At 50.7% G+C, this 25087-nt stretch overlaps 1 protein-coding gene across 1 annotated transcript in view; it reads left to right on the plus strand.

Moving 5' to 3' along the window:
• SDR42E2 (short chain dehydrogenase/reductase family 42E, member 2) overlaps nucleotides 1-25087 on the plus strand; it is a 30931-nt gene that overhangs the window by 1006 nt on the left and 4838 nt on the right. The window contains exons 2-10 of the mRNA XM_054242678.2: nucleotides 2194-3213; nucleotides 3671-3766; nucleotides 6467-6524; nucleotides 7787-7905; nucleotides 9210-9285; nucleotides 16708-16790; nucleotides 19255-19392; nucleotides 19950-20015; nucleotides 22255-22318. Of these exons, the coding sequence (XP_054098653.2) occupies nucleotides 2230-3213; nucleotides 3671-3766; nucleotides 6467-6524; nucleotides 7787-7905; nucleotides 9210-9285; nucleotides 16708-16790; nucleotides 19255-19392; nucleotides 19950-20015; nucleotides 22255-22318 (1684 nt within the window). The 5' untranslated portion in view covers nucleotides 2194-2229. The remainder of the gene's footprint in view (nucleotides 1-2193; nucleotides 3214-3670; nucleotides 3767-6466; nucleotides 6525-7786; nucleotides 7906-9209; nucleotides 9286-16707; nucleotides 16791-19254; nucleotides 19393-19949; nucleotides 20016-22254; nucleotides 22319-25087) is intronic.

The raw sequence follows: 25087 nt of genomic DNA on the forward strand, positions 1-25087 counted from the left end.
GCTGTGGGTCTGCATCCTCTCCCCTCCCTCTAGCGGATTTAGGCCCCCTCCTCTGTGGAGGGTCTCTCTCATTAAACCGATGAGTGCACTGGGCGTGTGGCTTACTCCTGTAATCCCAGCACTTTGGGAGGCTGAGGCAGGCAGATCACTTGAGACCAGGAGTTCGAGACCAGCCTGGCTGACACAGCAAAGCCCATCTCTACTAAAAATACAAAAATTTGCCAGGGGTGGTGGTGCATGCCCATAGTCCCAGCTACTCTGAAAGCTGGAGCAGAAGAATTGCTTGAACCGGGGAGGTGGAAGTTGCAGTGAGCCAAGATCACACTACTGCACTCCAGCCTGGGCAACAGAGTAAGACTCCTTCTCAAAATAAATAAATAAAGCCATGAGCGTTCATGCTACTACGGGGTAGGACAGTATTCCTCACCCAGACACTTGGTGAGCAGGGCAGTAACAGAGGAAATTAAAAATACAGCCCCTCTACCTGCCAGAGTCCCTGCCTGTGACCACCAGCCGCAACAACCATGGGGCTCATCAGCCCCGTCACTCACCAAATGTCCATTCTTTCATGCAGCCAGTATATGCCATGCAGAGCAGAGACTCACCCATCTGTGTACATAGAGCCTGGCGCACAGAGGCCCCTAGCACATGGTTGCTGTTGTTATGGTTATGATTGCCTGGCCCTTGTCATCCAGCCTCACCCTCAGGTGGAACAGGAGATTGGGGGAGTAGGGGGGAGGGTGGATGATGATGACAGTGACTGACACCCCGGTTTGCCTTGAGTTTAGACTGAGGGCTGGGCACAGTGGCTCACCCCTGTAATCTGGACAGTTTGGGAGGCCAAGGCAGGAGAATCGCTTGAGCTCAGGAGTTCAAGACCAGCCTGGTCAACAGACTGAGACTCTGTCTCAAAAATAAAAAAGATTTAGGGAGCTGGAGCTGGATGCAGTGGCTCACACCTGTAATCCCAGCACTTTGGGAGGCCGAAGTGGGAGGATCACTTGAGGTCAGGAGTTCAAGACCAGCCTGGCCAACATGCCACAACCCCATCTCTACTAAAAACACAAAAATTAGCCAGGCATGATAGCATGCACCTGTAGTCCCAGCTACTTGGGGGGCTAAGACAGGAGGATCACTTGAATAGGGAAGGTTGAGGCTGCAGTGAGCTATGATTGTGCCACTGCACTCCAGCCTGGGTGACAGAGAAAAAAAAATAGTCTGAGGCAGCAAAGAACAGGATCCTCAGTGCTGTCCCCCTAGACCCACAGACCAGACCCTAAAGCCTGCAGAGGGATTGGGCAGACCCTGTGGTACCAGCCACCTGTACTACCACAGGACCTAAAAGGACCAGAGGTGGCAGGTGGCAGGGTGGGGACAGGCACAGCACTTGGAGTCGTGTACAAGTTACCAGGATGCAGAGTCCTTTTGGATCCTGTGTGGATCCTCCTCCTCCTTCTACTCCTTTTCCTCCTCCTCTTCAGAAAGCCCTCCCCATCTCCTCAGTGAGAAAGCAGCCACCTCCCAATCTGGTGAGGTTCCTGCTCGATGATTTGCCCTGTCTTCCTTTGGTACTCCATGGAAACTGGAATTTTAAGGACCTGGTAGAGAAGTCAGGAATGCTTGACATCAACCTCAGTCACACAGTATGACTTTAGACTTCGATTTCCCTAGCTCTAAAATCATCTTGGCTGCCTTGTCTCTGACTCTCTGTGCAGAGGACGGCAGCCACACTGGAGATTTTAATTTATTTATTTATTGAGACTGAGTCTCACTCTATCACCCAGGCTGGAGTGTAGTGGCACCATCTCAGCTCACTGCAACATCCGCCTTCCATGTTCAAGTGATTCTCATGCCTCAGTCTCCTGAGTACCTGGGATTACAGTGTGCCCTATCACGCCCAGCTAATTTTTGCATTTTTAGTAGAGATGGGGTTTCACCATGTTGGCCAGGCTGGTCTCAAACTCCTGGCCTCAAGTGATCTGCCCGACTTGGCCTCCTAAAGCGCTGGGATTACAGACATGAGCCACCTTGCCCAGCCCATACTGGAGATTCTTGAGATTCTGAAAGGGACAGGTTCCCTGGGAACTCAGAGTCTCTAATTTCCACCTGGAGTTCCCCTCCTCCTAGAGGTCTAATAATCTATGTGACTTGAAACAACTCTAAAGCATTCTTTCTTCTATTTTCTTCCCATAGGTGGTCGGTTTCTGGGTCTGCATGGCTCAGTAAAGGATGAAGCCCAACCCCCCAGGCTCCTCCCCAGAGGCCTGCAAAGCTGCAGGCCAGGGTGAGAAGAGCTGCCCTGTCTGCCAGGCCTGTGGAGAGGTCTCAGGTCCAAGGTCTGGTTTAGGGTCTGAGTCAGGGCCTGTACCAAAGCCTGGTGCCATTCCAGGGCCTGGACTGGGGCCCAGAGCTATTCCAGAACCTCAGGTGGGTTCTGGTGCTGGTCTGAGGCCTGATACTGTTTCAGGAACTGGACCAGGTCTAGGGCCTGGGCCAGGCTCTGGGTCAGTACCTGGGCCAGGAGCTAGGTCAGTACCTGCACCAGGAGCTAGGTTAGTACCTGCGCCAGGAGCTAGGTCAGCACCTGGTCTAGGAGCTGAGTCTGTACCTGAGCCAGGAGCTGGATTGGTACCTGGGCCCGGATCGGGATCTGCACCTGGTCTAGGAGCTGGGTCAGTACCTGTTATAGGAGCTGGGTCTGTACCTGGGCCAGGATCTGGGTCTGTACCTGGTCTAGGAGCTGTGTCAGCACCTGGTCTAGAACCTAGGTCTATACCTGGGCCAGGAGCTAGGTCAGTACCTGGTCTAGGACCTGGGTCTGTACCTGGGCCAGGAGCTGGGTCAGTACCTGGTCTAGGACTTGGGTCTGTACCTGGGCCAGGAGCTGGGTCTGTACCTGGTCTAGGATCTGGCTCGGCACCTGGGCCAGGAGCTGGGTCCACACCTGAGCCAGAGCTAGGATCTGGGCTCACACAGGGGTCTATGACTGGGCCCAAACTCAGGGAGTCAACAGCAACCCCAACACCAGCACCACAGCAGAAGACTCAAGCCAAACCCACAAAGGCTGCCAGGCAGAAGGTTCTGGTGACTGGAGGAGGAGGCTACCTGGGCTTCAGCCTGGGATCCCACCTGGCCAAGAGCGGCACTTCTGTCATTCTGCTCGACCGCCGCAGACCCCAGTGGGAACTGTCCCCGGAAACTGAGTTCATCCAGGTACGGGGACAAGGGTCTTAGTAGACTGGGGTGGTGGTGATGGTCAGGAGAGAGTGTTTGATGTGAAACCTGTGGTGTGGAGTTTAGGGGCAGAGACTCTGAAGCCAGACTGTTTGAGCTCTAGCTCTGGTGCTACCAGCTGGGCAGCTGTGGTCACAGAAAGGGGACAATAGTAACACTGACTTCACAGGGTCTCATTGGGAGTTGACAAGACAGTGCACATAAACCCGGCCCAGCTTTTGTGACCTAGAGAGTGTGATGAATGAGCACAGGATGATGCCCACGGTGCCCTGGAGAATCCTTTAGTGAATCCTGCCCCACCAGCCTTTCCTGATGTTACAGAGGCTTGGCCTGGGCTGGGTCGGGGGTCAGTTCTGAGACCAGGCAAGGGGCAGAGGTGTTATCTCTTGCCTTGGACTTGAACCTCCTGCACTCGTCTCTTTTTCCTCTGGTTCAGGCTGACGTCCGAGATGAAGCAGCCCTGTACCGTGCCTTTGAAGGGGTGGACTGTGTCTTCCACGTGGCTTCCTATGGAATGTCCGGGGCTGAGAAGGTGGGCTCCTCGCACACAACACCTGCAGTTAGACAGAGTGGGGTTCCAGTCCTGGCTCTGCCTTCACGCCCATCCATTCCCTCTCATGCTTCACCTACTGTAGGAAGGACTTGGGCTATTCCCAGCCTGCATCTTGCATCCATGAGACCAAATACCAGTTTTGCCATTTTGGTTTGTTTGTTTTTGGGTTTGTTTTGTTTTGTTTTGTTTTTGAGACAGAGTCTTGCTTCTTCACCAGGCTAAAGTGCAATGTCGTGATATCGGCTCACAGCAACCTCCACCTCCCAGGTTGAAGTGATTCTCCTGCCACACCCTCCCGAGTAGCATGTGCCACCAGGCCCGGCGAATTTTTGTATTTTTAGTAGAGACAGGGTTTCACCACATTGGCCAGGCTGGTCTCAAACTCCTGACCTCGGGTGATCCACCTGCCTTGGCCTCCCAAAGTGCTGGGATTACAGGCATGAGCCACCACGCCTGGCCCTATTACGCCATTTTATAACTGTGTTACCTAGGGCAAGTATACTTAACCTGGCTGATCCTCTTCCATCATCTGGAAAGTGAGGACATTACTATTAGTAATATCACGACCTCTTCAGAGAGCAATGTGATAGTATCCACCAAAACATATGGATACCCCTTGACACAGAAATTACACTCACCTGTGCATTTGCAGCATTGTTCTTAATAATAAAATGCTGGAAATAACTCATCAGTTGGGGACTATTTAAACAAATTGTGTGTTTTTTGTTTTTGTTTTTGTTTTTTTGAGGCAGAGCTTAGCTCTTGTTGCCCAGGTGCGATCTCAGCTCCCTGCAACCTCCGCCTCCTAGGTTCAAGCAAATCTCCTGCCTCAGACTCCTGAGTAGCTGGGATTACAGTCACCCACCACCAAGCCCGGCTAATTTTGTATTTCTAGTGAGATGTGGTTTCTCCATGTTGGTCAGGCTGGTCTAGAACTCCTGACCTCAGGTGATCCCCCCGCCTTGGCCTCCCAAAGTGCTTGGATTACTGGCATGAGCCACCATGCCCAGCCTAATAAATCGTGTTTTACAGTGAAGTTCTCTGCAGCCATTCAAAAGAAAGAGCTGACTCAACGTGTGCAGATAAAAAATATGGTTTCCAAGGCGCAAAGCAGTGTTTGGCATTCTCCTGTTTGTTTACAAAAAAAACGAAAGAAACTGTTTCTTTCTATACTCACACATGCTTACATGCTGACATTAACAAGCATAGATTATCTCTAGAAACACAGAAAATTTAACGGTGGCTGCCTTTAGGGAGGGAAAGGAAGATTTGGGATCAGGAGTGGGAGGGAAACTTTTCACCATACACTCTTCTTACTGTTTGAATTCTTTTTCACCTTGATTGTGTTGCCTATGAAACAAAAACAGCCACAACAAGAATAAATATAGAGCCGGGCACGGTGGCTCGCACCTGTAAGCCCAGCACTTTGGGAGGCCAAGGTGGGAGGACTGCTTGAGCCCAGGAGTTTGAGACCAGCCTGGGCAACATAATGAGACCCCTATCTCTATCTTTATTTATTTGAGACGGAATTTCGCTCTGTCACCCAGGCTGGAGTGCAGTGGTGCGATCTCGGCTCACCGCAGACTCCGCTTCCCAGGTTCAAGCAATTCTCCTGCCTCAGCCTCCCGAGTAGCTGAGATTACAGGCACACACCACCACACCTGGCTAATTTTTGTATTTTCAGTAGAGACAGGGTTTCGCCATGTTGCTCAGCCTGGTCTCAAACTCCTGACCTCAGGTGATCCACCCGCCTCAGCCTCCCAAAGTGCTGGGATTACAAGTGTGAGCTACCATGTTTGGCAAAAAATTCTTAAAAGAATAAATATAGGCTGGGCATGGTGGCTCATACCTGTAATCCCAGCACTTTGAGAGGCGAGGCAGGTGGATCATCTGAGGTCAGGAGTTCGAGACCAGCCTGACCAACATGGTGGAACCCTGTCTCTACTAAATACAAAAAAAAAATTAGCCAGGCATGGTGGCACATGCCTGTAATCCCATCTACTTGGGAGGCTGAGGCAGGAGAATCACTTGAACCTGGGAGGCAGCAATTGCAGTGAGCTGAGGTTGCACTACTGCTCTCCAGCCTGGGCAACATGAGCAAAACTCCATCTCAAAAATTAAGAATAAATATAGCTAAAAAATAAGCATGGAGCTCACCTCCTGTTGTTAAGAGAATTAAATGAGATTGTCGATCAGGAAGCTCTCACCCTGCCCCTGGCTCACAGGAGCCCTCATAGTGGCCTAGTTTTTGTTTTTCACACCCCAGCTCCCTCTTGAAGGCCCAGCCTGTATTACCATGTCCACCTTACAGATAGGGAAACTGAGGCTTTGAGAGCAGGAAAATGACCCAACAGGTTCTGAGCCCCTCTTTGTGCCGGGCACTCTACCAGGTCCTCTCAAGTGTCTTATTAGGTCCTACCTGCCACCCAGGGGAGGAGGTCTGCCCTCATTTCACAGATGAAGTTACTGAGGGCCAGATGTGGGGCAAACCTTCCCTGGAAACCCAGGAAGATGGTGGCAGAGCCAGGCACCCACACTCCTGGTGGGCCTTCGGGATCCCTGCTTATGAGCTGAACATCCTGCTGCCCCGCCCATCCCACCTGACGCCAAGCTCAGCCCTCCAGCCTCAGCAAGAAGGCATGGGTAGCACCATTACTTTCTCACTGTCTTGTCTTTTAGCTGCAGAAAGAGCAGATTGAGTCTATAAATGTCGGAGGCACCAAACTAGTGATTGATGGTAGGTGCTCAGAGCCGGGTATGACCTGCTGTACATCTCCCCCTCTCCCTTCTCCTGCAGAGGTGGGACCCTCCAGCCATCAAAGGGAGGGCCTGTGGGCAGCACATCCTTCATGCACTGCAGACCTGCCCAGGGCCCTGCATGGGTGTGTCAGTGAGGCCTTAGCGTGTCTGGGAACATGGGGAATAGAGTTACCTCTCAGGGCTTAGGGGCTGGAGGAAGAAAAGTTGCCGAAGCTGGTCTGGCATGGTGGCTCATGCCTGTAATCCCAGCACTTTGGGAGGCCAACTGGGGTAGATCACCTGGGGTCAGGAGTTCGAGACCAGCCTGGCCAACATGGTGAAACCCCCCCTCTACTAAATATACAAAAAAATTAGCCAGGTGTGGTGGTAGACGCCTGTAGTCCCAACTACTTGAGAGGCTGAGGCAGGAGAATTGCTTGAATCTGAGAGGCAGAGGTTGCACTGAGCCGAGATCACACCACCACTCCCTAGCCTGGGCAACAAGAGCGAAACTCTGTCTCAAAATAAATAAATAAGGCTGGGCATGGTGGCTCATGCCTGTAATCCCAGCACTTTGGGAGGCCGAGATGGGCAGATCACCTGAGGTCAGGAGTTCGAGACCAGCCTGACCAACATGGAGAAACCCCGTCTCTACTAAAAATACAAAAATTAGCTGGGTGTGGTGGCGCATGCCTATAATCCCAGCTACTCAGGAGGCTGAGGCAGGAGAATCGCTTAAACACGGGAGGCAGAGCTTGCGGTGAGCCAAGATCACGCCATTGCACTCCAGCCTGGGCAACAAGAACAAAACTCCATCTCAGTCAATGAAAAGCTGCCGAAGCACCAAAATTGAAGACCCATGTGTGGGCTGCCTGGGCATGTCCTGCCTGATCCCGTGTGTCTCTGATTCTAGAGATCTTTTTCTATGTCTCTATCCAGTGAGACCTTCTTCTGACCTGTCTCTGGCAAGGTAGCTCAGGGTCCAAGCCACGTTGAGAAAGAATAAGGAGCAGGCCTGGTTCCCAGGGGCCCATGGAGCAGGAACTTGACCTGCATCCTCAGTTAAGGGCAGGAGACCCTTCCCTCCTGAACAGCTCTAGATTCTGGGATAGTCCTGCAGGGCCAAGTCATGTGTTGAAGACTCGGTGGAGATCTTCATGGCACTTCCTCAGCTGACTCCCTGCTCACACATGTCTGTGTGTGTGTGTGTGTGTGTGTGTGTGTGTGTGTGTGTGTTGCTCTGTGCACCTGTCGCTGCAGTCTGTGTTCGCCGGCGGGTTCCAAGGCTCATCTATACCAGCACTGTCAACGTTGCATTTGGCGGGAAGCCCATACAGCAGGGCGATGAGGACTCCGTACCGTATTTCCCACTGGACGAGGTACCTGTCTTCCAGGAGAGGGGGGTGGGGCCCACTGTCCTGGGACCCACAGCTCAGAGGGTAGGGATGGGTGGAAGCAGGGTGGGTTTCACAACTCAGGATGTGTCCTAGCAGGAAGAGGCCCTCAAAATTGGGTGGCATCAGCACTCTCTTTTTTCAGCTGGTCACACTTGCAGGGGCATTGAAATCAGACAGGCCTGGCCTTAGCCTCAACCTGGCCACATTCTACCCATGTGACCCTGTCCCTGAACAAATCACTTAAGCCCTTTGAGCCTCTGTTTCTTTTTTTCTTTTCTTTTCTGTTTTTGAGACAGAGTCTTGTTCTGTCTCCAGGCTGGAGTGCAGTAGCACAATCTCGACTCATTGCAACCTCCACCTCCCAGGTTCAAGCAATTCTTCTGCCTCAGTCTCCCAAGTAGCTGGGACTACAGGTGCATGCCACCACACCCAGCTAATTTTTGTATTTTTAGTAGAGACGGATTTTCACCATGTTGGCCAGGCTGGTCTCCTGGCCTCAAGCCATCTGCCCACCTTGACCTCCCAAAGTGCTGGGGTTACAGGCCTTGTTTTTTCTGTTTGTTTGTTTTGAGACAAGGTCTTGCTTTGCTCTGTCACTCAGACTGGGGTGTAGTGGCATGATCTTGACTCACTGTAGCCTCAGCCTCCTGGGCTCAGGTGATCCTCCCACCTCTGCCTCTTCAATAGCTGGGACTATAGGTGCCCGCCACCACGCCCAGCTAATTTTTGTATTTTTAGTGAAGACAGGGTTTCATTGTGTTGCCCAGGCTGGTCTCAAACTCCTGGGCTCAAGCGATCCTCCCTCCTGGGCCTCCCAAAATGCTGGGGTTGTAGGCATAAGCCACCACACCCAGAGAAACCTCTGTTTCTTCATCCCAACATGATAACACTGTCACCATGGGGCTGTGCAGAGCAGGAAATGAGATAAGTGATGTGAAAATGTCATGTGAACACAAAACAGCCATGTATAGGTAATTCACCCAGCAGGTGTCCAGCATCAGCCTTGCAGGGCAGGCATCTGGGGCTGGCAGCAGCCTCCGAGTCGGGCCGCCCCGGTCATTGTTGCTGCTCTGAACCCAGTGCTCCTCTGCTCCTGTGGCTCTGGAAGGAGATGCACTGTTCTCCCACCCAGGGGGAGAGAAGGGGCCATGGGGCTCAGGGCTTGGCCATATCCCAGTGGGATTCCCCGGGGAAGGTGCAGCCCTGGGGCTGGCCAGGCTGGGCAGGCATTGCCAGCAGCATTGCTGACCCTCTCTGGTGGTTCTGTTTTCCCTGGTGTCTGGCAGCACATAGACCACTATTCCCGAACCAAAGCCATCGCCGACCAACTGACCCTCATGGCCAATGGGACGCCTCTCCCAGGTGAGTATCGTGGGGCTCTGCTTATACCAAACACACCTGCCCACTGCTGCCTCCTCCAACATACACGTGTGATTCATGCTAATATGTGTCTGAGGCCCACCTTCCTTTCAAAGGACAGTTTCCCCGGGCCTTGGCCGTTCGTCGTTCGGCACATTCTGAGCATCTGCTATGTGCCTGTGCCCTGCCAGGGATACAGCCCAGAAGAAGTCAGGCCCAGTGTCTGTCCTTACATAGTCAGATAGGGAAGAGACTTGAGCAAACCCAAGTCTAGCTCTCTTTTCTACTGCACAAGAGTGAATCCAGCTTTAGGGGCCCTCTTTACACAAAAAAGTACCAAATGATGAGTGTGGAATGAGATGTATAACACTTTGGAAGGGCCTTGCAAGGGAGAGACCCAAAAGCTCAAGCTTCGGTGACTTCCCGGAAAAGTCCACCTTGGCTGTCTTTTTTATTTATTTGTTTGTTTTAGGGATAGGGTCTTCTCTGTTGCCCAGGCTGGAGTGGAATGGCGCAATCATTGCTTGCTGCAGCCTTGAACTCCTGGGCTTCAATGATCCTCCTGCCTCAGCCTTCCAAGTAGCTGGAACTGAAGGCGTGTGCCACCACACCAGGCTTACTTTAAATTTTTTTGTAGAGATGGGGGTCTTGCTGGGCACAGTGGCTCACACCTGTAATCCCAGCACTTTGGGAGGCCGAGGCAGGTGGATCACGAGGTCAAGAGATGGAGACCATCCTGGTCAACATGCTAAAACCTCGTCTCTACTAAAACTACAAAAAAATTAGCTGAGCACAGTGGCGCGTGCCTGTAATCCCAGCTACTCAGGAGGCTGAGGCAGGAGAATTGCCTGAACCCAGGAGGCGGAGGTTGCGGTGAGCCGAGATCGCGCCATTGCACTCCAGCCTGGGTAACAAGAGCGAAACTCCGTCTCAAAAAAAGAAAAGAGATGGGGGTCTCACTGTGTTGTCCAGGCTGGTCTCGAATTCCTGGCCTCAAGTGATCTTCTTGCCTCAGCCTCCCAAAGTGCTGGGATCACAGGCATGAGCCACCACACCCAGCCCCATTCTTTATTCTACTTTTTCCTTTATTTTAATTTTCTCTCTTCTTTTTTTCATGGACTCTCCTCCCACACATTGCATGCTAACTTTATATGCAAAGGTCTAATTAACTCTTCACAACACCCCTTTTAGGTGAAAATCTTAGGTATCCCTTGCTTTCTACACCTCAGAGCGAAATTTATTCAGATAAAGTTCATGCTATCCAGATTATCAGGAAAGATGGGTCTGTGTGGTGCCTCACACCTGTAATCTCAGCACGTTGGGAAGCAGAGGTGGGTGGATGGCTTGAGTTCAGGAGTTCGAGACCAGTCTGGACAACATGGCAAAATCCTGTCTGTACAAAATATATATGTATTTTTTTATTGCTTTCTAAAATTCAGAAAGTAAAAAGAATCAGATAACTTGGTTTCCCTTTACTATCAAAACCATCTAAACTTGAGAGCCAAGTGGATTTGGAGAGTCAGAGGGCTTAAACATTATAATCCTCCCCCAGGCACGGTGGCTCACACCTGTAATCCCTGCACTTTGGAAGGCTGAGGTGGGTGGATCACAAGGTCAGGAGTTCGAGACCAGCCTGGCCAATATGGTGAAACCCCATTTCTACTAAAAATACAAAAAAAAAAAAAAAAAAAAAAAAAGTAGCCAGTTTGGTGGTGCATGCCTGTAATCCCAGCTACTCTGGAGGCCGAGGCAGGAGAATTACTTGAACCCAGGAGGCAGAGGTTGTAGTGAGCCAAGATCATGCCACTGTACTCCAACCTGGGTGACAGAGCGAGACTCCATTTCAAAAAAAATGGATAATTCTCAATGTACAGGTGAGAAAACTGAGACAGATGAACTGACTTCACTGAAGGTCATACTGCTATTAGATGGTAGAGGTGGGATTTGAACCCCAAGAGAGTTTAACACCAGAGCCTGGGGCCTAATCACTGTGCAGTGCTGTAGCCCCAGCTAAGCAGGTCCCTGAGCATCAGCTCTTTTCCCTAAAATCTTTCCCACCCCACTCCCCATCACCCTGGGCCAGTGAGGCCTGACCCCTGATCCCAGTGGAACTATCCTGCTGTTTTCCCAGGGGTTCAATCTTGTGCAGCTGAATTCTTTCCTCTACCTGGGGCCTCCACCGGCCAGCTCAGCAGCCTGTACTCTAGACACCTAATCCTCCAGCCAAGAATAATTTATATGAGCAGCTGCAGCTTTCCATGGTCAGGAGAGTCATGGATACCCTGGCCCTCTGCGAAGTAGCTGTCTGCCTGCCAACGTCAGCTGCAACCCGACCTCCCCCCACTATGCCCAGGTGACCCCGAGTTTAAAATTAGCTGCAGGCTGTTTACGGGAAAGCTCACCCAATACCTGCCTTCCAGGAGTCCAGCTGCAGTCACCTGGGGTCATTTCCACTCCCTCCTATCCAAGCAGGTTCCTGAAACTGTTCTTCTGACTCGGCGCAGGGGTCCCTAGTCCTGAGAGCAGAATCCCTGAGGCATGCAGATCCCAGCTCAGTGTTAATGCAGTTATGTCCTCCTGTCTTCTGTCTCTGGGTGTGTTAATATCCTGTGGCTTCCGTGACAAATGATGCCACCCAAACTTGATGGCTTAAAACAATAGAAATGGGCTGGACATGGTGACTGACGCCTGTAACACCAGCCATTTGGGAGGCCAAGACGGGAGGACTGCTTGAGCCCAGGAGTTCAAGACAAGCCTGGGCAACATGGCAAAACCCTGTCTCTACAAAAAACACAAAAATGACCTTGGTGTGGTGGTGCATGCCTGTACTCCCAGCTACTCAGGAGGCTGAGGTGGGAGGATTGCCTGAGCCCAGGGAGGTCAGGATGACAGTGAGCTGTGACCCTCCCTCAAAAACAAACAAACAAAAGACAATCATTTCTTCTCTCACCATCCTGGAGGCCGTAAGTCTGAAATCAAGGTGTCAGCTGGGCTGCACTCTCAGAGGCTCGGACAGGCTGCACTCCTTCCTTTTTTGTTGTTCTTTTTTTTTTCTTTCTTTGAGATGAAGTCTCACGCTGTCACCCAGGCTGAAGTGCAGTGGGGTGATCTGGGCTCACTGCAACCTCTGCCTGGGTTCAAGCGATTCTCTTGCCTCAGCTACCTGAGTAGCTGGGATTACACGCATGCGCCACTTTTTAGTAGAGATGGGGTTTCACCAGTTGGCCAGGCTGGTCTTGAACTCCTGACCCCAGGTGATCCGCCCACCTTGGCCTCCCAAAGTACTGGGATTACAGGTGTCAGCCACTGTGCCTGGCCTGCACTCCCTCCTCATCTCTCTAGTTTCTGATGGCATTCTAGGCTTGTGTCTGCATCGCTCCAGCCCCTGCCTCCGCCTTTAGACGGCCTTCTCCTCTTTTCCATCTGTCTCTTCTCTGTGAGTCTCTTAAAGCTACTTTTCATTGGATAGAGAGCCCCTCCCCCCCGGATAAGCCAGGTTGATCTCATCTCAAGATCCTCAATGACATCTGCAATGGCCCTTTTTCCAAATAAGGTGACATCCACATGTTCTGGGACATGTATATATCTTTAGAGGGCCACCATTTAACCCACTGCACTTGTCCTCAAGGTAAAGTGAGGGGCTTAGAGGACGCAGCAGTTAGGGCATTCGGTTATGACCCAGAGACACTGACCCCGGCTCATTTATGGGCAGAAAGGGAACTTATCTAGGAAGGATGTGGGCTAGCTTCTGGAAAACAGATTTCTAGAAATGCAACCACCGGGGCTTGGAAAGGACAGTGTTAAGGCAGCTTCAGGGACCTGGATGGCAGGAACTGATGACTGGTCTCCTCCAGGTGACTCCATTCCTAGGATTTTAGTTCCTGGTGTCAATGATATCAAGAGTTCCCCTCCTGGGTGAGAACATCCTATGGCCACCTTCTAGTCTGATGGTCCCCCTAAGACCTCATGCAGAGGGGGAGAAGTTCCCCAAAGGAAAGCAGTCATAGAGGATGACCCACCCTGGGATTCCATACCAAGGTTCAGACCCTTCAGGAACCTGAGCCTTGGGAGGGATAGAGAGTGGAACCTCTTCCTAGAGGCTCCATTTTAGTTGAGAAGTTGGGGCTGGGAGTTAATTTATAAAATTAAGGTGGGGCACAGTGGTTCACCTGTAATCCCAGCACTTTGGGAGGCTGAGGTGGGAGGATTGCTTGAGCTCAAGGGTTCGAGACCAGCCTGGGAAACATTGGGAGACCTTGTCTCTGTTAAAAATAAAAATAGCCTGGGCACAGTGGCTCATGCCTGTAATCCCAGCACTTTGGGAGGCCGAGGCAGATGGATCACAAGGTCAGGAGACCAACCTGGCCAATATGGTGAAATCCCGTCTCTACTAAAAATATGAAAGTTAGCTGTGCATGGTGGTGGGCACCTGTAGTTCCAGCTCCTCAGGAGGCTGAGGCAGGAGAATTGCTTGAACCTGGGAGGTGGAGGTTGCAGTGAGCCGAGATGGTGCCACTGTACTCCAGCCTGGGCAACAGTGCAAGCTTGTCTCAAAAACAATAAAATAAATAAATAAAAATAAAATTAGCCAGGTGTGATGGCATGAGCCTGCAGTCCCAACCACTTGGGAGACTAAGAGGGAATGACTGCTCGAGCCGGGAGGTTGCAGCAAGCAGTGATGGCACCACTGCATTTTAGCCTGGGTGACAGAGTGAGACCCTGTCTCTAAAAAAGTTAATTAATTAATTAAGTCATTAAGCTGGGTGCAGCGGCTCTCGCCTGTAATCCCAGCACTGTGGGAGGCTGAGGCAGGTGGATCACCTGAAGGCAGGCATTTGAGACCAGCCTGGACAACACGTGAAATGTTTCATCTACTGAAACTACAAAAATTAGAGGGACATGATGGCGCATGCCTGCAATCCCAGCTACTCAGGTGGCCAAGGCAGGAGAATTACTTTAATCTGAGAGGCGGAGGTTGCAGTGAGCTGAGATTGTGCCATTGCACTCCAGTTTGGACAACAGCAAGACTCCATTTCCAAAAAAAAAAAAGTCATTTTAAATTTTTTAAATATCTTTTTTAAAGTTCTAGCATTCTATAGCACTATATAGTGACTGTAACTAACAAGTATTTTGCATTTTCAAATAGCTGGAAGAGTGGATTTTTTTTTCTTTGAGACAGGGTCTCGCTCTGTCACCCAGGCTGAAGTGCAGTGGTGCTATCATGGCTCGCTGCAGCCTCAAACTTAGGGTCAAGCGATTTCCCCACCCCAGCCTCCCAGAACACTGGGACTATAGGGGCACACCATGGTGCCTGGCCTGTTGTTGTTGTTGGAGATGGGGTCTCGCTTTGTTGCCCGGGCAGTAGTCATGAATGTTCCCAAGACAAAGAAATGATAGATGTCCCAGATGATAATAGATAATGCTCATTACCGTGATTTGATCATTACACCTTGTATTCATGTAGGGAAAAACCTTAGGTATCCCTTGCTTTCTAAACTTCACAGCCAAAACATCATACCTCACCCCACAAATATCTACAATTACTATATGGCAATAAAAATAAAAGAAATTTTTTAAAATCTTAAACATGAATTATGGCCAGGAGCCATGGCTCACACCTGTAATCCCGACACTTTGGGAGGCCGAGGCGGGTTTGAGACCAGCCTGGCCAACATGGTGAAACCTCATCTCTACTAGAAGTAATTAGCTGGGTGTGGTGGTGGGTGCCTGTAATCCCAGCTACTCAGGAGGCTGAGGCAGGAGAATTACTTGAACCTGGGAGGCAGAGGTTGCAGTGAGCCGAGAGATCGCACCATTGCACTCCAGCTTGGGCAATAGAGTGAGACTCCATCTCAAAAAAAAAAAAAATGCATGAATTACTATAAACTGAAAATTTTATAGGTGTTCTTTATATATATATATATATATATATGGTAGAAACTAAGTTTCACTATGTTGCCCAGGCTGGTCTCAAACTCCTGGGCTCAAGCAATCCTCCTGCCTTGGCCTTCCCAAATGCTGGGATTACGGGCATGAGCCACTGCTCCAAGCTAGTAGGTGTTCTTAAGACAAGATTGACATATGTCTGTGGCAGCCCTTCAGACTGTACTCCCAGATTGCCCCAGGAGAGACATGTTCACCCACTTCTGCCATTTGGGTCCCTCCAGTGGAGAATTTGGGAGGCCCCGGATGCAGCTCTGTCCAGGTCCGGGGAGTTCCGCTGGGATAGAGCAATGAAAGGGGGACAGAGCCCAGCTCTTGTGTGTGGCTCTAGTCTTTCCTTTCTCCATTGATTGGAAAGTGTAGCAGCCACTCCCACTTCCAAAGCACCCATTTTCCAGGTGAGGAAACCAAAGCTGAGTGAACTGAAAGGCAGAATTTACTGTTTGCCTTACTGCTGAGAAGCAGGGACATTAGGGGAAATGGTGTGAACTTTGGGTCCCCATCTCAGTTCCACCGCGCTGAGCTGTGTGACTGGAAGCAAATCACATCCCGTCTCTGAGCTGTGGTTCTTTTATCCATAGGCAGGGATTATAACAGCTCTGACCTTGGCGTGCCAGAACACCAGGAACATGGAAGGACCTCTCTGAAAGTCCTTGTCCCTTAGGTATCTATTACATAGTCCTTCCTTATTTATACATAAGGACCTCTCCTGGTCCTTATCCAACTGATAATTAGAAAAAGAAGAGAACAAAGCTGGGCACGGTGGCTCATGCATGTAATCCCAGCACTTCAGGAGGCCAAGGCAGGTAGATCATTTGACATCAGGATTTTAAGACCGGCCTGGCCAACATGGTGAAACCCCGTCTCTACTAAATCTACAAAAATTAGCCGGGTGTGGTGGTGGGCACCTATAATCCCAGCTACTTGGGAGGCTGAAGCAGGAGAATTGCTTGAACCCAGAAGACAGATGTTGTAGTGAGCCGAGATTGCACCACTGCAGTGCAGCCTGGGTGGCAGCATAAAACTCTGTATTTTAAAAAAAAGAGGGAACAAGAGCTATGGGCATGAGGGCGTGTGCATCTATGTACATCTGTAAAATGGGCACAATGGTACTCTCAAGGAGTGTCAATGGAAATCACTCTGCTGAGTTCTTGATAAAGAGACCACCTGTGCAGATGTTTGCATCTGGCTCTTAACTCTGACTACACTGTGAGGGCTGGGAGGGCAGGAACCACTTACATTCTTCACAGGATCCAACCATGGTTGGGGACAGAGGGGTTGGAGGTGGGAGTGAGACTCTGAATAGTGTCTGTTGAATGACTAATTGACTAAGAGAATAACAAATTGAACGAGGAAGGCCCTGAGCCAGTCTTCCTCTCTAACCTGTCCAGGTAAGGACCAGGAGATATAGGTGGCCTCTCTCTCCCTCTCCTTGTGGGCTGCTCCTCCTCTGACCCCTGACCACACTTCCCTGTGTGCTAGGAGGAGGCATTCTTCGGACGTGTGTGCTCCGGCCCCCAGGGATCTACGGCCCTGAAGAGCAGAGGCACCTGCCCCGCGTGGCGGTATGTCATCCCCACCTTCAGCACCAGAGTCAGAGAAGGATCCTGGCCAAGATGCACACTGGTCAGGCCCTCCCAGCCCATGGTCCCTGCATCAGTCTTGAGTCTAAGTGTCCCAAGCCTAGGACCCTCGGTTCTACAGGATGTCCCCGCTGGTCCCCAAGCCCCTCAGAGCTCCTGGCAGGAACAGAGGTCTCAGAGTGTACCAGCCAAGCCAAGGCATGGGTAGAGGAGCCATAGAGCTGTGACCCCAAAAAGGCAGAAGAGAGCCTGTTGCCCTCACTCCCATGGGGGCTCCCTGCAGCCTGGCTGGTTTCTCCCATGCTGGGAGCACAAGTGTCTTCATACAGAAAGCCTCTCTCTAAAGGCTTGCCGGAAATATAGGTGCCAGAAATATAACTACAAGGGGCTCTGGGCCCCGTCCTCAAATTTCTCAGGGAGACAGACACCACAGTCATAGCTTCAGTATGGGGAGGGCTGTGGAGAGAGGAGCACAAGAAGATGGGCCTGGCAGGGAAAACCCAGGGGGACTCCCTGGAGGAAGTGATATCTGTGTTGTTGGAAAAGAGAGAAAGGAATTAACCAAGGAAATTGGGTGGTAGAGAGAAGATAGGTCAAACAGAGGTGACAGCTTGGGGACGAACCTGGAAGTGAGAAAGATCATGATTGTTTTAGGAAGCAGCATGAGGTCCCTGTGGCTGGATTCAATCTGGGAGTGCAGGATCATGAGGAGCCAGAGTTATTAGTGGGGAGAAGTTCCAGTCTGCAGTTTCAAAACATTCCTCTGCTTGGCTATGTCTTTTTGTTATAGTCAGGGTCTTACTCTATCACCCAGGCAATGGTGTGATCATGGCTCACTGCAGCCTCCACATCCTGAACTCAAGTGATCCTCCTGCCTTCCAGGTAGTTGTGACTATAAGTGTGCACAACCATGCCTGGTTGACTGTTTTTATTTTTGGTAGAGATAGGATCTCTTTATGTTGCCCAAGCTGGTCTCAATCTCCTGGCCTCAACCAATCCTCCTGCCTCAGCCTCCCAAGTTGTGGGGATGACAGGTGTGAGCCACTGCACCTGGCAATTTATTTATTTATTTATTTAGTTAACTGGGCTCTTAAGGGATGTGGTCAGCCCCAGTGACTCTCTTCCCATTCATTTATTCATTCATTCAAAAAATGCATATCGAACTATACGTGCCCCGCACTGTTCGAAGTTTGAGGACAGATCAGTGAATAAAACAGTTGTTTCCTGTCCTTGTGGGGTTTATCTTCTCACATGAAGAGACAGATAATAAACAATGAACATGTTCAATTGTCAGGTATGTTCAGGCCGAGCGTGGTGGCTCACACCTGTCATCCCAGCACTTTGAGAGGCCGAGGCAGGTGGATCACTTGAGGTCAGGTGTTTGAGACCAGTCTGGCCAACATGGTGAAACGCTGTATCTACTAAAAATACAAAATTTAGACAAGCATGGTGGTGTGCGCCTGTAATTCCAGCTACTCAGGAGGCTGAGGCAGAAGAACTGCATGAACTCAGGGGGCGGAGGTTGCAGTGACCAAGATCTCGCCACTGTACTCCAGCCTGGGCGACAGAGAAAGACTCCATCTCAAAAGAAAAGAAAAGAAATCAAAGTATCTTACCTGCAGGAGGCTGGGTAAAAAGGAGAAAGAGGCTGGGCGCGGTGGCTCAAGCCTGTAATCCCAGCACTTTGGGAGGCCTAGGCGGGTGGATCACAAGGTCAAGAGATCGAGACCATCCTGGTCCACATGGTGAAACCCCATCTCTACTAAAAATACAAAAAATTAGCTGGGCATGGTGGCGCATGCCTGTAATCCCAGCTACTTGGGAGGCTGAGGCAGGAGAATTGGCTGAACCCAGGAGGTGGAGCTTGCGGTGAGCCAAGATCGTGCCATTGCACTCCAGCCTGGGTAACAAGAGTGAAACTCTGTCTCAAAAAAAAAAGGAGAAAGAAAAAAAAAAAAATCTGCCTCGCTGGGCAGAGAACAGACTACAGGGGCTGAGGGTGGACAGAGAGGGACCAGTTAGGAAGCAACTATGTGTCCAGGTGAGAAGAGGGTGTCGGAGTAGCGAGAAGCCATCATATTCTGGACAGATTTTAACAGTTGAGCCAATTAGATTTGCAGGTGGGTTGAACATGGCATATAAGACAAATGAGAGTCAAAGGTGGCTTTAGGGTTTTAGCTCAAGCAGCACAGTGAACTGACCAGTCCACTGGGAAGGGAGGGAGGCGTGGGGTGGGAGGGACAGGCAGAGGCTTGCTCCAGGAGCTGGTGAGTTTGAGTTGTCTGTTAGACAACCTGGTGTTGATATCCAGAGGTCATCGGATACATGAGCCTGGAACAGAGGGATCTGGCCTGGAGCTAGAACCTGGGGCTCCATCAGCATCTAGATGGAATGTAAAGCCACTCTGGGCACAAGCCTATGTTTACCACCCACCCCTCTTCACCAGGGCCACATCAAGAAGAGGCTGTTCATGTTCCGATTTGGGGACCGCAAGGCACAGATGAACTGGGTCCATGTGCACAATGTGGTGCAGGCACACGTGCTGGCAGCCAAAGCCCTCACCGTGGGCAAGGGCTACGTGGCTGTGAGTCCTCGGTCATGGCCCCAACCACCTTCCCTGCAGGGCTGCAGGCAGGGCACCCCATCCCTAGGGGATTCCTGGATGACACACAAGATTTCCCCCCAACTTCAGATGGCTGGTGGGACTCTCAGCCCAGGGAAGCTTGGGGGGAAGCAGGTAGATGGGGCACGGAATTCCTTATAGAGTGTCGTTAGCTCTTCTCTATGACCATGTGAGGTTGGCATTGTCGATCCCAGAATAACAGGTGCCAAATTCGAAGCCTCCACACATACTGTCTCCTTGAATCTTCACAGCGGTCCAAGAGGGAGATCCCAATATTATCCTCCCATTACTCAGATGAAGAAACTGAAGTACAGAGAGGTTGGGCACCTCCATGGAGGTCACACAGCTAGTCAGTGTGGTCATCCTGGAATTCACGGGGAATAGATCTGGTGTGTCCTCAGGTCTTGGGGCTGCTCCAGAGAACTCAGGGTTAGAGCACCTGCTGGGAGCCATCTGGAAGGGTGGGGCCAGGCTGCTGGAGAGAAGGCTGACTGTCCCCTCCCACTTGTCCCCTTCAGAGTGGGCAGGCATACTACATCAACGATGGGGAGAGCGTCAACCTCTTTGAGTGGATGGCCCCGCTGGTAGGTGCCCAGATGCCCCCCACCCTGAATGATCATTCTGGGATCCCTGACATTCTCTTCCTTTTTAAAACATTTTTTTTATTTTTTTGAGATGAAGTTTCCCTATTGTCACCCAGGCTAGGGTGCAGTGGTGCAATCTCGTCTCACTGCACCTCTGCCTCCCAGGTTCAAACAATTCTCGTGCCTCAGCCTCCTGAGTAGCTGGGATTACAGGTGCATGCCACCACATCCAGCTCATTTTTGTATTATTACTAGAGATGGGGTTTCATCATGTTGGCCAGGCTAGTCTAGAACTCCTGACCTCAAGTGATCTGCCCACCTCGGCCTCCCAGAGTGCTGGGATTATAGGCATGAGCCACTGCGCCCGGCCTTTGGCCTTCTCTTCTTGTCCTTTTCTATTTCTAAACGGCCAGAAGATTTCATGTTAAAAACCAATCCTTTGCCCCGTGAGATGGCTCACATCTGTAATCCCAGCACTTTGGGAGGCTAACACGGGAGGATCGCTTGAGGCCAGGAGTTTGAGACCAGCCTGGGCAACAAACCGAGAACCTGTCTCTGCAAAAAAAAAAATTCAGTTAGACGGATGTGATGGTGGCGCACCTGTGGTTCCAGCTACTTGAGCAGCTGAGGTGGGAGGATTTCTTGAGCCCAGGAGTTCAAAGCTGCAGTGAGCCAAGATTGCACCACTGCACTCCAGCCTAGGTAACAGAACAAGGCTCTGTCTCTAAAAGTCAATTTTTTAAAAAACAGCTCTGGCAATAGTATTCACTGGGCAACACTGGAACTGACTGGGCTGGAACTGAAACCCTTGAGGGGCACCATGTGCTCCTCAGTTACCTGCAATTCTCTTCCACCCTGCTTCCAGGTGTTTTTGGTTTGTTTGTTTGAGATGGAGTTTCACCCTTGTTGTCCAGGCTGGAGTGCAATGGCTCGATCATGGCTCAGCACAACCTCTGCCTCCCAGATTCAAGCCATTCTCCTGCCTCAGCCTTCTGAGTAGCTGGGATCACAGGCATGCACCACCATGCCCGGCGAATTTTGCATTTTTAGTACAGATGGGGTTTTACCATGTTGGTCAGGCTGGTCTCAAACTCCCAACTTCAGGTGATCCACCCGCTTTGGCCTCCCAAAATGCTGGGATTACAGGCGTGAGCCACCACACCCAGCATGCTTTTTTTTTGTTTTTTTTTTGAGATAGAGTCTCACTCTCACCCAGGCTGGAGTGCAGTGGCACAATCTCGGCTCACTGCAACCTCCACCTCCCAGGTTCAAGCAACTCTCCTGCCTCAGCCTCCTGAGTAGCTGGGATTACAGGTGCACACCATCCTTCCTGGCTAATTTTTGTATTTTTAGTAGAGACGGTTTCACCATGTTGTCCAGGCTGGTCTCGATGCTTCCAGATTTATGTTGGCTTCTAGCCCTGTGGAGGTTTGCTTGTGAACCACCTGTTATGTGTTGAGGCTCTGAAAGAGGTATGTGGAAGAGATAAAATTGCAAGGGAGGTGGTGTTTTGTCTTTGGGGGCTCCCCACACAGCAGCCCAGGAACTCTGGTGTCCTCTCTGAGCAGCCCGGACTCCTAGCAGCCAGGCTTGTCTGGAAGGGCTAGACCAGAAAGCCCAGGCTAGAGGACACAGTTTTTCGCCTGACCTGGAGAATTTTTATGCCAGTGAAGGGCTCACTGTATCCCACACCAGCCCATTCTGCTGCATCTCCTGCGGCCTTCCACACACATGCTGGGTTGTTATTTTCTCTTTAATAACAGAAAAGTCAATTCTGGAAAAATCAGATTCTATGTAAGTGCCTTGGAGTGTCTCAGATACAGACAGATGTAGGTGATAATTAAATTATGTGAATAATCCCACGTTAAAAAGCTACCTGGCAGGTGTAACGGCTCATGCCTGTAATCCCAGCACTTTGGGAGGCTGAGGCGGCAGGATTGCCTGAGGCCAGGAGTTTGAGACCAGCTTGGGCAACATAGTGAAACCCCCCCAATCTCTGCAAAACAATATTTTTTTAACTATCCCATGCTTTCAATTCCTCCTTGGGTTTTCTGGGTCAAGGTGTGGATTTCCTTTCAAGACTGGCACAAACTTGGGGTTGGCTGCAGGGTCTGCCCCCTGGGGTGAGTGTGGGGGAGAAAGGAGATACCTCTGGTGGGCCCCAGTAGAGGGAGCATGTGGCCTTTCCACACCAGGCCCTCAACAACCTGTTCTCACCCCAGGTCGTGTTTCTTTGCAGTTTGAGAAGCTGGGGTACAGCCAGCCCCGGATCCAGGTGCCTACTTCCTGGGTCTACCTGACAGGTAAGGAAAGGAGTGTGGGTAGTAAAGCCCTCTGTGTCCCAGGTGTACCTTGCATAGCCTTAATTGAAAGTTAGGGCCAGGCGCCGTGGCTCATGCCTGTAATGCTAGCACTTTGGGAAGCTGAGGCAGGCGGATCACCTGAGGTCAGGAATTCCAGACCAGCCTGCCCAACACGATAAAACCCTGTCTCCACTAAAAGTACAAAAATCAGCCGGGTGTGGTGGCACATTGCTGTAATCCCAGCTCCTTGGGAGGCTGAGGCAGGAGAATCGCTTGAACCCAGGAGGCAAGGCTGCCGTGAGCAGAGATTGCACCATTGCACTCCAGCCTGGGTGACAGAGCAAGACTCTGTCTCAAAATTTTAAAAAAGAAAAGAAAAAAAAAAAAAACTCAGGGCCAGGACTAAGATGCGGACAGTGAGGCACTGTGGACGCAAAATTTAAGGAGGTCAAGCAGCAACTCCAAGCCTGGTTTTGCACTTGCCTGGTGCTGGGAGCAAGTGCCTCCTTAAATTCCACACCCTAGTCCCACCTTTTCCCATGTGCAAGGCAGCTATAATGGGCCCATTGTAAAGATGAGGTGGCTGAGGCTCTGAGAGGTTCACAACTTGCTCAAAGTGCCACAGTAAGAAAGTGGGAGAGCAGAATTCACACCTGGGCTTGGCAGGCTCCTCGTGGCGCTGCTAGGAGGTCTCATGCCAGTCAAGAGGACAGGGAGCCCTGGGGCTGTTCTGTCCCCCAGGGTCACTCTGAAGTTAGAGCTGCTTTAGAACAGAGACTCCCCATTTTGATCCCAGATTCTCCTCCTGTCCCTGAAGGTCAGTCTTGGCTCCCACCTCCACCCCCGACAGTGCTTCCTGGCTGCTGCCCTTCCCTCTGTCCCCAGCACCCATCCACTGGCCTCCTCCCAGCTGGAAGGCAGAGCAGGTTCAGACATGGAGTGACCAGGCTGAGGGGATGGTAGCCCTCTAGCCCAAATAGCTGTGTTCCAGGGACGCCTGTTGTATTTTAAATGCATCTAGTGGCTTGCTATTAAAAGCAGGGGCTTGCAAATTTGTGTTCACCAGGGTACACGTGCAGAGCAACTTCTCACATGCAGCACTGTCACAGTGATCAGCAGCACTCCTGGCCTTGAGCCACAGCTGTGGGCACTTGGAGAGGATTGTAAATGCGTTCCCAGTTCCCAGTGGGCTAAAAGTAACTCTGTGCTTCTCAACCCGGGTTGCACTTTACAGTCGCCTGAGAGATTTTAAAACAGAGAAATGTCTCAGCCACACCACTGACCAATTTAATTGAGATCAGCAGGGAGGAATCGGGAGGGAAGCGTCAGTATTTTTTATTTTTTTTTAGAGTCAGGGTCTTGCATTGCTGCCCAGGCTGGAGTGCAGTGGCATGATCAGAGCTCACTGCAGACCCAACCTCCTGGCCTCAAGCAATCCTCTGCTTCAGCTTCTCAAGCCTCTAGGACTACAGGCTCCTTCCACCAGGCCCAGCTAATTTTTATACTTTCATAGAGATGGAGGTCTTGCTGTGTTACCCTGGCTGGTATAGAACTCTTGAACTGAAGCAATCCTCCCACTTCAGCCTCCAGAGTAGTGGAGATAACAGGCATGCACCTCTGTGTTGACTATTTTTAAAAATTTTTTAGAGATGGAGGAGGGTCTCACTTTGTTGCCTAGGCTGGTCTTGAACTCCTGGCTTCAAGATCTCCTCCCTCAGTCTCTCATACTGGGATTACAGGCATGAGCCACCATACCTGGCTCTCACCAGTATTTTTTTTTAATAAAATAGGTAGATCACAATAGACCAGGAACCAGTATGTTTTTTAAATTGGTCCCACATGCAGCCCAGTTTGAAGACTGCTACTCCAACCTCCTTCTCTCCTATTCTAGAGAGCAAAGGAGTAGAAGTGAGACAGAGATTATTATATAAATAATTTTGAATCTGCTCAGATTTTTTCTTAGAGCTTCAGTTCTTTAATTTTGCATTTAATTTTATTTTATTTGCGACAGAGTCTTACTGTGTTGCCCAGGCTAAAGTGCAGTGGCGTGATCTCAGTTCACTGCAACCTCCGACTCACGAGTTCAAGTGATTCTCCTGTCAGCCTCCCAAGTAGCTGGGACTACAGACACGTGCCACCATGCCTGGCTAATTTTTGAATTTTTAGTAGAGACGGGGTTTCACTATGTTGGCCAGGCTGGCCTTGAACTCCTGACCTCATAATCCGCCCACAGCCTCCCAAAGTGCTGGGATTACAGGCATGAGCCACCGCGCCTGGTTTTTTTGTTTGTTTGTTTTTTGTTTTTTTTTGAGATAGAGTCTCGTTCTGTTCCCCAGGCTGGAGTGCAGTAGGGCAATCTCCGGTCACTGCAACCTCTGCCTCCCAGGTACAAGTGATTCTCCTGCTTCAGCCTCCCCAGTAGCTGGAATTTACAGGTGTCCACCACCCCGCCTGGCTAATTTTTGTATTTTTAGTAGAGACGGGGTTTCACCATGTTGGCCAGGCTGGTCTCAAACTCCTGATTTCAGGCAATCCACCCACCTCGGTTTCACAAAGTGCTGGCATTACAGGCCTGAGCCACTGCACCCAGCCCAGTCCTTTAATATTAAAAACAAGTTACTTGTGACTTATTTCACAGCTAAACAAGGCACCCCAGCACGGGCTGCTGATTTAAAGGAATCCAATGACTTTTGCAAAGTGACGTCTAGCAAAGCAAAATGCCCCCCATTGATTTGTCCTTGAGGGCCTCACAGGAGTCTGCATAATGTG

This window comes from Callithrix jacchus, chromosome 12 (genome assembly GCF_049354715.1).
Source record: "Callithrix jacchus isolate 240 chromosome 12, calJac240_pri, whole genome shotgun sequence".
Lineage (NCBI taxonomy): Eukaryota > Metazoa > Chordata > Mammalia > Primates > Cebidae > Callithrix > Callithrix jacchus.